The sequence below is a fragment of the Microcaecilia unicolor genome, chromosome 11 (assembly GCF_901765095.1).
Source record: "Microcaecilia unicolor chromosome 11, aMicUni1.1, whole genome shotgun sequence".
Classification (NCBI taxonomy): domain Eukaryota; kingdom Metazoa; phylum Chordata; class Amphibia; order Gymnophiona; family Siphonopidae; genus Microcaecilia; species Microcaecilia unicolor.
The window spans coordinates 199092809-199108985 of NC_044041.1; the positions used below are offsets into that span (position 1 = coordinate 199092809).

At 47.5% G+C, this 16177-nt stretch overlaps 1 protein-coding gene across 1 annotated transcript in view; it reads left to right on the plus strand.

Annotated features, from left to right (window-relative positions):
- LOC115481021 (ephrin type-A receptor 7-like) overlaps nt 1–16177 on the plus strand; it is a 222736-nt gene that overhangs the window by 125670 nt on the left and 80889 nt on the right. Inside the window, exons 4-5 of the mRNA XM_030220005.1 lie at nt 3338–3493; nt 7371–7706. Coding sequence (XP_030075865.1) covers nt 3338–3493; nt 7371–7706 — 492 coding nt within the window. The remainder of the gene's footprint in view (nt 1–3337; nt 3494–7370; nt 7707–16177) is intronic.

The window sequence follows — 16177 nt, forward strand, 5'->3', positions numbered from 1 at the left end:
CCAAAATTCATGAAGCTGTTGCCCAAAAGAGTCTGGCCTGCCCAAGTTTTATCCATGCTCCCTCCAGGCGGGCTAGCTGTGCCATCTTGGAAGCTTCAAAGCAGTTACACCACTAATGTTTGGTTGAAATTGCAACGCCATGTGGGTTACCACAAAATAATGTGCATTTTACATAGAATGTTAAAATTGGAAATGACGCGTCCAGGGTGGGGTGCGCTAAATTCTAGCGGTATTTTACAAGGATCTACAGAATCTTAGTGGAGATTGGGTGGTGACATCGGTAATTGGAGAGTAAAACCGGTGGTAGGTGGACTTCCACGGTCTACACCCTAATCGTGGCTGAATAGATATGGATGGGCTGGTGTGTAAATTTTAAGGGACCTCGACGTTAGCTTCAGAACTTTTAGTACAAGAACAGTGCTGGGCAGACTTCTATGGTCTGTGCCCTGAGGATGGCAAAGACAAATCAAACTATATTTGCCTACCAGCAGGGTACGTGTCGTCACACGTACTTTTACGCTGGTCATAATATTAGAACAGGCCATTTATACGCTTTTGTATGGTTCCTTTGCCAAGTCAACACTTGTTATGTTGGATGGATAACTGTGATTAACGGATGGTGGTGGGTTACTGTGGGGATCTAGGACAGTGTTTCCCAAATCCGGTCCTGGAGTACCCCTTGCCAGTCAGGTTTTCAGGATGTCCACAATTGAATATGCATGAAAGAGATTTGCATATAATGGAGACAGTGTTATGCAAATCAAGTTCATGCATATTCTTTGTGGATATCCTGAAAACCTAGCTGGCAAGGGGTACTCCAGTGATCTAAGAGGGTTGGCTGCCTGGGTAGCATTGATGGATCACTGTGATCAACTGGTGGTAGTTTGGGGGGGTATTGTGGGGAGCTAGGAGGCTGCAGTGGTGTAGCCACAGGTAAACCTAGGTGGGCACAGGCCACCCAATAGCAGCACACTGATCATGCGCAAAGTACCAACGTCAGTGGGCTCAGGAAGCAGCAGCTGACTGCCGAACTGTGCATGGGAGTTTCTGGGTGCCTTCAGGGAATCCCACCAGCTCAGATCTTATAGTTTCTTTTAAAAGTTGGGTGTGGGGGCAGGTCAGAAGTGGAGAGGACAGTTAGTGCCCACCCATTACCCCCTTAGGCCCACCCAAAATCTGCTCTCTGGCTACGCTACTGTGAGGCTGGCTGCTGGTTAGCAGTCATTATGCTTTTGGTAGTAGTTTGGATTATTGAGCAACCTTGATGGTTGAATGTGGGAGGGTTGGTGGATGTGAATGAACTAAAAAGGAATCTCACTGGCTCAGTTACCTGGGAGGATGGAGTAAGAGGAAAGAAACTGTCTTGCATAAGGAGTGAGATTCTACAGGTGGTCGTCCTCTGTGGCTGGCAGCTGGAAGAAAGCAATGACCAGACAGCTGCTGTGTTTCTCTCATACAGCGAAAGTGGTTTTTTCCACAGCTTTTTACCTGGGAATAACCTCCTCCGTTAAACTTCTTTTTCATAGTTGGAGTTCCTCGACTTTTTAAGTATATGTGGAGATGTCTTTAGGGTGAGCAGGTGAAGGACTCTAACGCTATGATGTGCAGAGAGTGATCTGCGACATCTCTGGAAAATTTGGGGGGGCTTAACAGTGTGACGAAAGGGTTTTAATTGAACAGAGAAGCCTTCAGTAACTAGTAACCCTCCTTCCCCGTGTTATCTCCTTAACCACGCTTCTGCTTTATCGAACATTGCCCAGATAGGATTCATGGCTCAGTTGTTTTGGTTGTGGTTCGAGTAATGGAAACGTGTTTTTTTTTTTTTTTTTTTTTTTTTAATTGGAAGAAAGAACTGACTTTGCGGAGGCAAGATTATGCGTTTGGTGTGTCTGTATCTCTCTGCATACACACAACCTAGGTTTGAGCAGAACAAAAAATGTCCTCTACATTTCTTATAGTCTGCATGTACCCACAGAGTTCAGTGCGGACCGCAAACGGGCAAACCCTGGGCCCCTGTTTACTAAGCCGCGTAAGGCTCTACGCACGTCAAAATGATCTTACCGCCCAACTACCACGTGCTTCTTGTGGTAATTTCATTTTTGGCATGCATTCGCTATGCGCGGCTGGAAAATATTTTTTATTTTCGGATGTGCGTAGCGGACAAGCGCCAAGTGGCATCTGACGCACGTCGGTTGTTACCACGCAGATTCCTTACCGCTAGGTCTATGGCTGGCGGTAAGGTCAGACACCCAAAATGGACGCGCGGCAATTTTAATTTTGCTGCACGGCCATTTTTCAGAAAAAATGTTTTAAAAAAAGGCATTTTTGGTACGTGCACTGAAAAATATTTCTGTGCGCGCCCAAAACCCGCGCCTACACTACCACAAGCCGCTTTTTACAGCGGCTTAGTAAAAGGAGCTCCCTGTGAATTATCAGCTAGTCATTAAATACCTCTCGCCTTGACTACTGCAACCTACTCCTCACTGGCCTTCCACTTAACCATCTATCCCCCCTTCAATCTGTTCAGAACTCTGCGGCACGTCTTATATTCCGCCTGGACAGATATGCTCATATCACCCCTCTCCTCAAGTCACTTCACTGGCTTCCGATCAGGTACCGTGTACAGTTCAAGCTTCTCCTTCTAACCTACAAATGCACTCAGTCTGCAGCCCCTCACTACCTCTCTACCCTCATCTCCCCTTACGTTTCCACCCGTAACCTCCGCTCACAGGACAAATCCCTCCTCTCAGTACCCTTCTCCACCACTGCCAACTCCAGGCTCCGCCCGTTCTGCCTTGCCTCACCCTATGCTTGGAATAAACTCCATGAGCCCTTGCGCCAAGCCCCCTCCCTATCCATCTTCAAATCCTTGCTCAAAGCCCACCTCTTCAATGTTGCCTTTGGCACTTAACCATTATACCTCTATTCAGGAAATCTAGACTGCCCCAATTTGATTGTCTGCACATTTTGTCCATTAGATTGTAAGCTCCTTTGAGCAGGGACCGTCCTTCTTTGTTAAACTGTACAGCGCTGCATAACCCTAGTAGCGCTTTAGAAATGTCAAGTAGTAGTAGTAGTAAATACATGTTAATATAAGGAAAGTTTATCATATTCTAATCATAGAACTTCTTAAAGCAGAGCTGCCAAATTACAAATGCATGAGGTAAAACCAGGACACTCTCGCTCTATCCATAATGGCCAGGAACTTAAGTATTTGATTGTGTTGTGGGAGAGGGAATGTCATCAGGTCACTTTACCTTCCTGTGAAAAAGGGGCAGACGATTTATAAATCTGTGTGCACCAGTCTGGTGAAAGATTTTTCTTTCTCTCTCTGCAGCTTGTTCCCCTGGATCGTTTAAGTTCTCTGCTCGGATGCCTCGCTGCTTTCTCTGCCCCGAGAACAGTTATACTCAGACGGAAGCTGCCTCTTTGTGCATCTGTAAGAGGAATCACTTCAGGTCTCCGCTGGATCCCCCGTCTGCCCCCTGCACGCGTAAGTGCTTGGTAAACTCAGGCCTTCTGCAGATTTTCACAACCACAATTCTTCAGATACTCGGCACACACTTATGTCATGTGTAAACCAGTTCAGAATCTCAGCCAGCTTCTCTTGTTTGCCCAGTACAGGAGACAGAATAAAGGAGACAACCCCCCCCCCCCCCCTAAAACTAAGAAACTCTTAAGGAACTAAGGCTGTGGAAACTGGGTTGTCGGGAACAGGGCCGCCGAGAGCCGGAGCCGGGCCCGGGACAAGGCCGCCCCCGGGCCCCCCCCACCTGAGGTCACCGGGCCCCGCCCACCCGAGGTCGCCGCCAACCCGAGATCGCCGGGCCCCCCCAACGCCCCCCCACCCGAGGTCGCCGGGCCCCCCTCCACCCGCTATAGGGCCGGGCCCTCAGAACTAACCTTAAGCCTCCTTTCAATTCGCAGCAAGCAGCGGCAGGGCAGACCTCTCCTCCTTCCTTCCGTACCCCGCCCTCGCGGACGTTACGTCAGGCGAGGGCGGGACATGGAAGGAAGGAGTGGCCTGACCTGCTGCTGCTTGCTGCGAAGTGAAAGGAGGCTTAAGGTTAGTTCTGGGAGTGACGGAGGGTGGGCCAGGCGGCGACGGAGGGCGGGCCAGGCGGCGGTGGCGCCGGGCCCCCCTGGAGGCCCGGGCCCCGGGACTTTTGTCCCCCCTGTCCCCCCCTCTCGGCGGCTCTGGTCGGGAATATAAACATCCACTTGGAGAGTTATTCCTACAGGAATGTGAAAAACTTCTGGCTGGCTGCGACTCTTTTGTCACTTCCACTGCTCACTGGAAAAAAATCATTATTTATGCCGAGACCTTGTGCATGGAGTTTTGCATTTCAGAATGAATGCCACTGAGTTCCTGGGGAAATAAATACATGAAAAGGGGAAATAATGAGCTACCCTGTGTGTAAATCCCATGACAGAGTTCTCATCATTTAAATTCATGCACATTTCCTGTGACTTGTAGCTGCGAACAGAATCACATCGGCAGATTAAGCTCTGCTTTTATATACAGGAAAGCACAACAAATAAAATCAGTTGTTTTTTTCTCTTTTTAGCCCATCATTATGATATGCAAACAGCATTTTTTTTTTTTTTTTGCACTTCTGAGTCCCTGGTGGTTTGACTTTGAGGTCTTTATCCTGAATCTGCCTCCAAGAATTCTGCGGCACACGAAACAATAAAGTGTTTCTGTGAGTGAGACTAGGGATTTTAGAACACACGTGCTCAAATGTTACTTTTTTTTGGGGGGGGGGGGGAGTGTTATCAAGGTACAGTAAAAGGTGAACTTTTTCTGGGCCTTGATTTCCCACAGAAGTCGGCAACCTCTGCAGGTTGCTGATTACCAATGGTGATTAAGTAATGCCGCTTGTAAGCCATCTCACAAGCAGCGTTATTCCAGAGGGGCAAGTACCGTTTGCACTCCCCTTCCCCCCAAATGGACCCCCACCATCTACTAGGGCCTATCTGGTGCTCCACTGGTTCTTGCCCAGGAGCAATCCTCGTCACTTCTGCCCTGCTGGCACTGTCTCCAAAATGGTGCCCCTAGCAGTATATTGCGTATGAGGCAGAATGACTCCTAGTGGTAGCATCGTGAAACTACAGCTAGGGGCACCATTTTGGAGATGATACCGGCAGGGCAGGAGTGACCGGGGATCACCTTGGACCACCATCATTTTATGCCCGTAATGCAACCTGCAGAATGAATCCAGCGCACACTGTAGGTTCCATTATGGTTTTTTTGTACATAGTAATGAGCTGTTTTGCATCTCATCCTATATAATAATTCTCACCTCCAACGTTCTGAAGCTGCCTGGGACCGTGGCTTCCGCCGGAGGTGGTCTGCTTCATGCAGTAGATAACTCTGACGTCACTGGCCTGGAAGCATTGAAGCGCGAGCAGGCTCAGCGAGTCTGCTGCCTTCCCTTCTGTTCGCTCTGAGCTGTGACTCTGCTCCCGCCCTTGCGGAAACAGGAAATGAGGGCGGGACCAGAGTCCACAGCTCAGAGCGAACAGAAGGGAAGGCAGCAGACTCGGTGAACCTGCTCGCTCTTCAATGCTGCTGCCGGGACCCCGGTAAGAGAGGGGGAGAGGAGGGTTGGGGATTTTGGAGGGGGGCGACGTGCACGATGGGGGGAGGGGGGACTGGAACTCGGAGGGAGGACAGAGTGAAGGACAGTGACAGAAGGAGGGAGGAAGCCATGGAAATCGGAGGGGAGGAAAGGGGGCCGTGGGACTTGGATGGGACACAGGGACAGAGCGAGGGGAAGGGGAGCAAAACCTTGCTAGCGCCCGTTTCCTTTCCTACAGAAACGGGCCTTTTTTACTAGTTACTATATAAGCCCCGCGGTGACTTAAATATCACCATGGTGGTTGACCTTAAAGTTTCCAAACAGGTAGAAAAAGTGACGGACACAGCCAGAAGGATGCTTGGGTGCATAAGGAGAGGGAGGAGCAGCAGGAAGAGAAAGAGGTGATGGTGCCCTTGTATAGGTCTCTGGTGAGGCCCCATTTAGAGTACTGTGTGCAATTCTGGAGACCGCACCTACGGAAAGATGTAAACAGGATGGAGTCGGTCCAGAGGGAAGGTACAAAATTGGTAAGCGGTCTTCGACATAAAACATATTAGGGACAAGCTTATGAACCTCAACATGTACAAGCTGGAATAGAGGCGGGAGAGATGGGATATGATAAAGTCATTTAAATAGCTCAGGGCCATTAATGTACAGGAAGAGAGTTTGTTTCTCACTAGTTGTGCTTAGGGGCTTGCAGGAGCTTCCTTCTGTTTCCAAATTGTATAAAAACCTGCAATTTTTAAAGAAAATACCTGCTCCAAGGGCTGGCCTTAATTTTTGACAGTGGTAAGGGTGGGTTTGTTTTGTTTTGTTCTCTGGTTATTGGGAGGGAATAGGAAATAACCTAATTAATATGCATTTTACTCTAATTTCTGGCGCGGTGGCTGTTTCCCACGCTAGAGCGTCTGAGCGTTTGCGCTCATTAACGTGGGTGCTAAATTAGCATCTGTGTTTGCTTCTGAGCATTGAGGCTTCAGTGGCTAAACTGTCGTCTGAGTTACTACTACTACTTAACATTTCTAGAGCGCTACTAGGGTTACGCAGCGCTGTACAAATTAACAAGGAAGGAAGGTCCCTGCTCAAAGAAGCTTACAATCTAAAGGACGAAATGTCAAGTTGGGGTAGATGAGATTTCCTGAGAAGAGATGTAGTGATTAGGTGCCGAAGACGACATTGAAGAGGTGGGCTTTGAGCAATGATTTGAAGATGGGTAGGGAGGGGGCCCGGCGTATGGACTCAGGGAGTTTGTTCCAAGCATGGGGAGAGGCGAGGCAGAAGGGGTGAAGCCTAGAGTTGGCGGTGGTGGAGAAGGGTACTGAAAGGAGGGATTTGTCTTGAGAGCGGAGGTTACGGGTAGGGACGTAAGGGGAGATGAGGGTAGAGAGGTAAGGAGGGGCTGCAGATCGAGTGCATTTGTAGGTGAGTTCACGTAATCTGTCTCTTTTGGCTCTTATACTGGAATACTTAACACTATGATACAGCACCCGTAAGTCCAGTTGGCCTATAAAGCTGATCTGTTCTACGTATATTTAAAACGTAATTATTTTTTACTGGGTGGGCTTCCCAATCTTTTTTTTGGCCTTCTTGCATAAAGTGGATGCGTGGATTTCTAGGTGCATATTTACCAACCATTTTCAGTGGTGGAAAATTTGCACCAGATTTATGGGTGAAAATGTCACAGTAACAACCTTGGTACTGGAACAAGGTTTTTTTAGTAACTCTGCTCCTTGCGTCATCCGTATTTTTAATCCTTTCTCAAGATTCTCACTTTTATTTTCCTCTCAGGTCCCCCGTCTGCCCCAAGGAATCTCGTGCACAGTGTGAAGCACTCCACCCTCATCCTGGAATGGAGCGCGCCCACGGACTCTGGGGGGCGCAGCGATGTCACCTATAACGTTTTGTGTGACCGATGCACCTTCGCCTTGAGACAGTGCGAGGCATGTGGCGGTAGCGTTGGCTTTGTGCCTCAGCAGGTGGGATTGGTTGACCAGACGGTTAGCGTGGTGAATTTATTGCCACATGTGAACTATACAATCCGAGTCGAAGCGGTGAACGGAGTGTCTGAATTCAGTGCTTTTTCACGGCAATATGTGGAAGTCAGCATCTCTCCCAGCCTATCAGGTACTGTGCAATAACTATCATTCTTGTCTCTTTTCTGGTGGGTCATCTAGTCAGGGCCGCCGAAAGACACAGCCGGGCCCAGGGCAAGACTGCCCCCCTCCACCTGCTCCGCCCATACTCAGGCTGCCGCCCCGCCCCCTTACCTTTCTGTGTCTACTCTTCCCTTGGTCTGTCGTCTTCTGTTCCTTTGTGCCAGGACCTGGGTTATCACGTTAATGCAATCATCTGGGTCCTGGCACACAGGAGCAGGAGAAAAACGGACCCAGCGGAAGCAGGCAGGCAGGAAGAAGCTTCTGCTCCCTCGAAACTTTGCTGGTGCCGGGTTCCCCCCCCCCCCCCCCCTTGGAGGCCAGGCCTGGGGAATCTTGCCCTCCCTCTCGGCGGCCCTGCATCTAGTTATCTGTTTATCATCTATGTAATAAGTTTGCCATGGGTGGGGGTGGGGTGGAAGGGGAGTAAAACCAGAGCTGGCTCTGTCTTTCCAGATGACATGGGTTCACTTGTTAACGGTGCTATAAATTTTTGCCATTATAAAGTGTTTAATGAGAAAAATACACCTTGAAAATGTTGCATCTTTACTTTTCCAGCACCTTAGGGAACGAGGACAGCTCTTCGGCTCCCAGCTGCGTTAGCTCATGATGCGCCAGTGCATATCGCAGTCAGTACGAGGCAATTGTGTAACTGGGCGTTGGATGTATACGCACTGAGCACAATTCTATAGAAACACGCATGGAAGTATTTTTTTATCGATTTACTAGTGTAAGTTGACAGAAACAGGCTTACGTTTAGGTTCGTCTGCTTATGTCGTGTTATTAGCACATGTAACTGTGCACCAGGGGCGTAGCCAGACCTCAGCGGGAGGGGGGGCCAGAGCCAGAGGTGGGGGGGCACTGTTTAGCTGCCTCCTCCCGCCGCCGACCCCCCCCTGCCGCCGCAAACCGCAAAACCCCCGCCGCCCGCCCCCCCTGCCCTGCCCCACCGCTGCATCAGGTACCTTGTTTGCTGGCAGGGGTCCCCAATCCCCGCCATCCAAAGAGTCTTCTTCAGCGCCAGTCGACTACGACGCCTTCGTGGTGTGATCATCTGTTTCTGACACCTTATGTTCTCCACCATGCATGTAGCCCCCTGCAGGACGTAAGGCGTCAGAAACAGATGATCACACCACGAAGGTGCCAGAGTCGACCAGCGCTGAAGAAGACTCTTCGGCTGGCGGGGATTGGGGACCCCCTCCAGCAAACAAGGTACCTGATGCGGCAGCGGGGCAGGCGGCGGCGGGGGGGGGGGTCAAATGTAGAGGGGGGGCAGGGTGTAATCTGTGTGGGCCCATGCCCCCGTGGCCCCACGTAGCTACGCCCCTGCTGTGCATGCCGCTTTCCGGTTCTAAGGTGCTAAACTTACAGAATACTGTAAGTTGTGTGCGTAAATGTTGGACACACTCAGGCTCCCGCCCCCTACGCACACCCCTTACATTAGCTTCACTGCCCAGGAAAAGGATGTAGGTGTCATCGTTGATGATATGTTGAAACCCTCTGCTCAGTGTGCGGTGGCGGCTAAGAAAGCAAATAGAATGTTAGGTATTAGGAAAGGAATAGAAAACAAAAATAAGGATGTTATAATGCCTTTGTATTGCTCTATGGTACAACCAAAATTCGAACACTGTGTGCAGATCTGGTCACCGCATCTCGAAAAAGTACAGAGAAGGGCGAAGAAAATGATAAAGGGGATGGGACGACTTCCCTATGAGGAAAGGCTAAAGTGGCTAGGGCTGTTTAGCTTGAAGAAGAGACTGCTGAGGAGGGAGATATGATAGAGGTTTATAAAATAATGAGTGGAGTGGAACGGGTAGACGTGAATTGCTTGTTTACTCTTTCCAAAAATACTAGGACTAGGGGGCACGACACAATGAATCTACAATGTAGTAAATTTAAAATGAATCGGAAAAAATATTTCTTCACTCAACATGTAATTAAACTCTGGAATTTGTTGCCAGAGAATGTGGTAAAAGCAGTTAGCTTAGCAGGGTTTAAAAAAAAAGGTTTTGATATCTTCCTAGAAGAAAAGTCCACAAGCCATTATTAAGATGGACTTGGGAAAATCCACTGCTTATTTCTAGAATAAGCAGCATAAAATGTATTGTACTGTTTTGGGATCTTGCTAAGTACTTGTGACTTGGATTTGCCACTGCTGGAAACAGGATACTGGGTTTGATGGACCTTCAGTCTGACCCAGTATGGCAATGCTTATGTTCTTACGTTCATTTACACGCTAGACTTATAGAATTCTGCTTAGCCCGGTTAACACTACTTGCATGATTGTGACAGGTACGCACGTCAGTGCTGGGTATTGTGCAGCTTTACGCATGTACTTGGCATATAAATGTAGGATTTAAGTTCCAGAATGAGGGGGTATCTGCTTAATGCCAATTTTTTTTGTCGGTTCTTGAGATAGTTGCATGTGCACAGAACATTTTTGCTATAGATGTAAAGGGGACAATTTTGAGTGACTCTCTTGTGGTTTGCAAAGGGCTCATTTTCAGACTCCCCATGTAGTTTTTCTTTGAAAATGCCTGTGCAGTGTGCTTTGTGGGCTAGATTCTGTATATGGCGCTCACCCCCCCCCCCCCCCCCACACTATTCTATAAGCCAGGCTTAAAGTTAAGCACGGTTTATAGAATAGTTCTTATGCCCGAGAATCGTGCCTAACTTCAGGAGTGGTCATTTGCACCAGCTGAAACGTGATGCAAATATATGCATCCCCGTTATTCTGTAACAACGGGTATTAATTTTAGGAACGCCCCCATTACGCCCATGACCCTCCCACTTTCGCGTGTGCAGGAGTGCCGACATTGGTGGCTGAAGTGCGCTACCGACTTGAGAGCGTTCCTCTGGCAGCACAGGTGAGACTCGCAGAGGAGACCTGTTCGGCTAGAGGGGCTTGGCATCCCCACCAGCAAAGGTATGCCTCGGTGTTGCCGGAGGGGGAGGGGGAAAGGCTAGCTGGCCCCTTCAATCCACCTGTGGGCCTCCCCATATGCAGTTCTGGCTACTCCCCTGCTGTACTGTGCACTCCCATCATTCTTTCTGTTTGAAATTTGATAGGGAAGAATGTGAAATAATTACAGAAGCTTTCTCAATTGTTCTTTCCAACCCAGTGGAAGTTGGAAAGAATTATACGAAAGAGATAGAGATAGCCCGTCCGTCTAGCTGGGAGGAAAATAACTCTGAAAATTTAACAGAATGGGGGATGAAACTTGGCATAGGGGGAAAAACTGGTAAAAACACATATCAAGTTTGAAAATGGGCCAGATATTGGACAGCGGGAGCTGGAGGTTATCCGGCTAGCGTCCGTATTCAGACTACTAACAGACCATAAGTACACAAGTACATACGTAATGCCACACTGGGAAAAGACCACAGGTCCATCGAGCCCAGCATCCTGTCCACGACAGCGGCCAATCCAGGCCAAGGGCACCTGGTGAGCTTCCCAAACGTACAAACATTCTATACATGTTATTCCTGGAATTGTGGATTTTTCCCAAGTCCATTTAGTAGTGGTTTATGGACTTGTCCTTTAGGAAAACGTCTAACCCCTTTTTAAGCTCTGCTAAGCTAACTGCCTTCACCACGTTCTCCGGCAACGAATTCCAGATAAGTTAGGACATCAAAAAGGCGGTAAATAAACCCCAACAAGTAAGTAAGTAAATAAATACATAAAATGATGATCTTACTTTCTCATTAACTATCTGGTTAGTGATTGGAGAATAAACTTTGCTCACCCTGGACTTTGTGGTTGGCTTTTTCCACTTTTCGTGGTTTGTCTGTGTGGCTCATGTGGACACCCTTTATGCCTTTTGGTGTTTTGCTAGTAATCTGCATGTCACTGCTTACCAGATAGCACATCGGGTTTGCGCTGAAACCAAATCTTTGGCACTGGCTGAGAAATGGATACCGGCATTGAATGTACAGCTTAGTTTTAACCATGGTGGCTGGCGTTTTGCTTAACCGCTTACTGCCGTGGTTCAGTATCAGGCTTGAACTTTCTTCATATGGTGGGAGACGGAAGAGAAATAGAGCCACCCCTCAGATGGGAAAAGCAGTTCCCAATAGCGGCAGGATACGAACCCTGATTCACAGTAACAGAGAAACGACGGGATTGTACCTCTCAAACATTCCTCCCCTCTCATCTCCTCCTGATCAGACACACAGTTCCATGAGCCCTGCTCTGCATGCTTTCCCCACTTGTTAAAAGAGGTTTTAAGCTTAGCTGGGCCAGTCTTAGCTAAGTGCTATACTGTCTATGCTCCAGATGGCATAAATGCCCCTGAGCAGCCCAGCTGAGTTCAGTAGGACCTTCATGTGCTGGCACTTTCTAAGCAGTTGCTGTATGGGTGTTGTACGTGCTTCTGTTCCTTTTTCAAAATTTTTGGAATCAAATGCATACGTTTTAATTCAGCAAATTGAATTGTCAAAGCTTTCAGAATTCAAGTGTTGGAGACTGAGTGAGTCCCTTTGGGTCTGGCTGATTGATGAAGGCTCAGATGTTTTCCTTTGTACCCTCGGGACGACGCTGAAACTTACGAGCAAATGGATTACTCCGGTTTTTTTCTGCTCTAACAAACAGAAATAGCTGGAAGGGGAAGCTCCACAATTTCTGTGTCAAAGGAGATATAACATTGGTTAGCCTGACTGTACTACATATATGATCCTTCCGTCTCAACTGCAGGATTATAAGTACAGTGGTGGAAATAAGTATTTGATCCCTTGCTGATTTTGTAAGTTTGCCCACTGACAAAGACATGAGCAGCCCATAATTGAAGGGTAGGTTATTGGTAACAGTGAGAGATAGCACATCACAAATTAAATCCGGAAAATCACATTGTGGAAAGTATATGAATTTATTTGCATTCTGCAGAGGGAAATAAGTATTTAATCCCTCTGGCAAACAAGACCTAATACTTGGTGGCAAAACCCTTGTTGGCAAGCACAGCGGTCAGACGTCTTCTGTAGTTGATGATGAGGTTTGCACACATGTCAGGAGGAATTTTGGTCCACTCCTCTTTGCAGATCATCTCAAAATCATTAAGAGTTCTGGGCTGTCGCTTGGCAACTCGCAGCTTCAGCTCCCTCCATAAGTTTTCAATGGGATTAAGGTCTGGTGACTGGCTAGGCCACTCCATGACCCTAATGTGCTTCTTCCTGAGCCACTCCTTTGTTGCCTTGGCTGTATGTTTTGGGTCATTGTCGTGCTGGAAGACCCAGCCACGACCCATTTTTAAGGCCCTGGCGGAGGGAAGGAGGTTGTCACTCAGAATTGTACGGTACATGGCCCCATCCATTCTCCCATTGATGCGGTGAAGTAGTCCTGTGCCCTTAGCAGAGAAACACCCCCAAAACATAACATTTCCACCTCCATGCTTGACAGTGGGGACGGTGTTCTTTGGGTCATAGGCAGCATTTCTCTTCCTCCAAACACGGCGAGTTGAGTTCATGCCAAAGAGCTCAATTTTTGTCTCATCTGACCACAGCACCTTCTCCCAATCACTCTCGGCATCATCCAGGTGTTCACTGGCAAACTTCAGACGGGCCGTCACATGTGCCTTCCGGAGCAGGGGGACCTTGCGGGCACTGCAGGATTGCAATCCGTTATGTCGTAATGTGTTACCAATGGTTTTCGTGGTGACAGTGGTCCCAGCTGCCTTGAGATCATTGACAAGTTCCCCCCTTGTAGTTGTAGGCTGATTTCTAACCTTCCTCATGATCAAGGATACCCCACGAGGTGAGATTTTGCGTGGAGCCCCAGATCTTTGTCGATTGACAGTCATTTTGTACTTCTTCCATTTTCTTACTATGGCACCAACAGTTGTCTCCTTCTCGCCCAGCGTCTTACTGATGGTTTTGTAGCCCATTCCAGCCTTGTGCAGGTGTATGATCTTGTCCCTGACATCCTTAGACAGCTCCTTGCTCTTGGCCATTTTGTAGAGGTTAGAGTCTGACTGATTCACTGAGTCTGTGGACAGGTGTCTTTCATACAGGTGACCATTGCCGACAGCTGTCTGTCATGCAGGTAACGAGTTGATTTGGAGCATCTACCTGGTCTGTAGGGGCCAGATCTCTTACTGGTTGGTGGGGGATCAAATACTTATTTCCCTCTGCAGAATGCAAATAAATTCATATACTTTCCACAATGTGATTTTCCGGATTTAATTTGTGATGTGCTATCTCTCACTGTTACCAATAACCTACCCTTCAATTATGGGCTGCTCATGTCTTTGTCAGTGGGCAAACTTACAAAATCAGCAAGGGATCAAATACTTATTTCCACCACTGTACATAAGTGTTGCCATACTGGGACAGACCGAAGGTCCATCAAGCCCAGTATCCTGTTTCCAACAGTGGCCAATCCAGGTCACAAGTACCTGGCAAGATCCCAAAACAGTACAATTTAATTTATGCTGCTTATCCCAGAAATAAGCAGTGGATTTTCCCAAATCCATTTTAGTAATGACTTATGGACTTTTCTTTTAGGAAGCTATTTTTTAAACCCCGCTAAGCTAACTGCTTTTACCACATTCTCTGACAATTAAAAATGATGGGGAGGAGGTCACTGTCTTACTAAAGATTCCATACAGGTGTTCATCTTCCAAGGGTTAATTGAAACTTGTGCATAAGAAATCTGGATTTCCTACATCTGAGAAATCCATGTATATAATTACTTGCATAAGAGGGCTGTTCTGGGAGGTTTTTTGGTAGGGAAGGGGCTGTTGTGGATTTACACACTTTATGATATCACATACCCTGCTAAATTCCAAACCAAATGGTGGTTCAAAGTGGGTTACAGACTAATCATCTATTAAACCAGAAAAAAAAAGAAACATAATAATTTCTACAGAATTGAGGCATAATATTTCCTTTAACCTTTCACAGAATTTCAGGGAGGGGGGGAGGGGGGTGAGGGAATTTGAGCCACATATCCCCTGATCTTCACAGACTGAAATCATACCCCGGCTTAGGAATGAGGTTCATTACTGTAATTATTTGTACAAAACAGCCTTCCTTGGAGATGCTGCCCCAGAAGCCACCTTATTTAAAAAGTGGCCTGCTTCTTTGCATGCTTAAAATCATGAGGACACTTCAAGGCTCGGAGCAGCTGGGAGTTAGCATCTTTTAAAAAATTTGTTACAAAGTTCATGCGTGGAACGATGCATGCGTTACCCTGCACCTAGGGGTGGGGGCTGTTTAGAATCACCCCTGCGTACGTATCGCTACCTTTATGTGCGTTGCCAATAGTGTTGGGTTGTGAACAGTGGAAAAGTGATTTAGGAAAGTATCATAATTCATAATTGAAAAAAAGCCTGGGACAAGCGCTGAGGATCTTAGAGGAAGCCAAGGTTGTAGTGGATGGACTGTTGGTTTGGATGGGTGACTGGATGCAACGTTGCGTCTTTTTTCATTTCTGCATTATTTTCTATTGGCAGTGTTCAGCTGAATGAGATCTGGATATTCTATGCCAGCCCCTATCCAGGAACCAGCCTGCGGCCTACTGGGAGTTACCCAGGTATCGTCGATGTTCAGAAGTAGTTCCTGGATAGTTACCAGGCCAACAATGACTGAATATTGTCGATGCCCAGGTAACTCCTCACTTGGCCGTGACTCTCTTCTCCCCTGGTCTACCCCGACTCTTAACTAGATAGTAAGCAAACACAGCGAAGATAACAGTGGAACCTCACGCAGTCAATAACGGTGCTGTTAAAACTTTAATCCAAACAAGGCACGACTCGACACGGGTCTGTGTTTCGGCCACCTGGCCTGCATCAGGAGTCCGATACCGCTAACGATTCTGAACACAAGTTTCTGTGCACCATTGACGTTATTGATCAATAAATGATGGCAAGCATACAACAGTCGCGCTCGCTTTCACGATTGCTCGTCAAACTACAATTGAACGCTCTAATCCTAGGAGCGTTCAGTTGTAGGTTGTTTTATCAATACACCAGACTCGACATGATCCCATCTTTTGGCGCAGTTCAGTGGTGATCATGGTATTGAACAGTTACAAGGTCTGTGACATGACATTTATTGATGCTGTTGTACCCTTGTGGTGCTTGTTTTCATATACTGGATAACAAAAGCGTACTTTGCTTATGATACACTCAGAACATGGCAGCCAGACTTATTTTTGGTAAGTCGCGTTTTGAAAGCGCAACATCTCTCCGTGAAAAGCTTCATTGGCTCCCTATTACTCAATGAATTTACTTCAAGGTTCACACCCTGATCCACAAGATTATCTACGGAGAAACCCCAGGTTACAAGTACAATCTGATTGACCTTCCAGCCAGAAACAACTCAAAATCTTCTCAAACTTATCTCAACTCACATCTCCCCAATTGCAAAGGATTTAAGTACAAAACTTACTACGCATCCAACTTCTCCGTCATAGGCAGCCAACTATGGAACGCCTTACCAAGATCCATT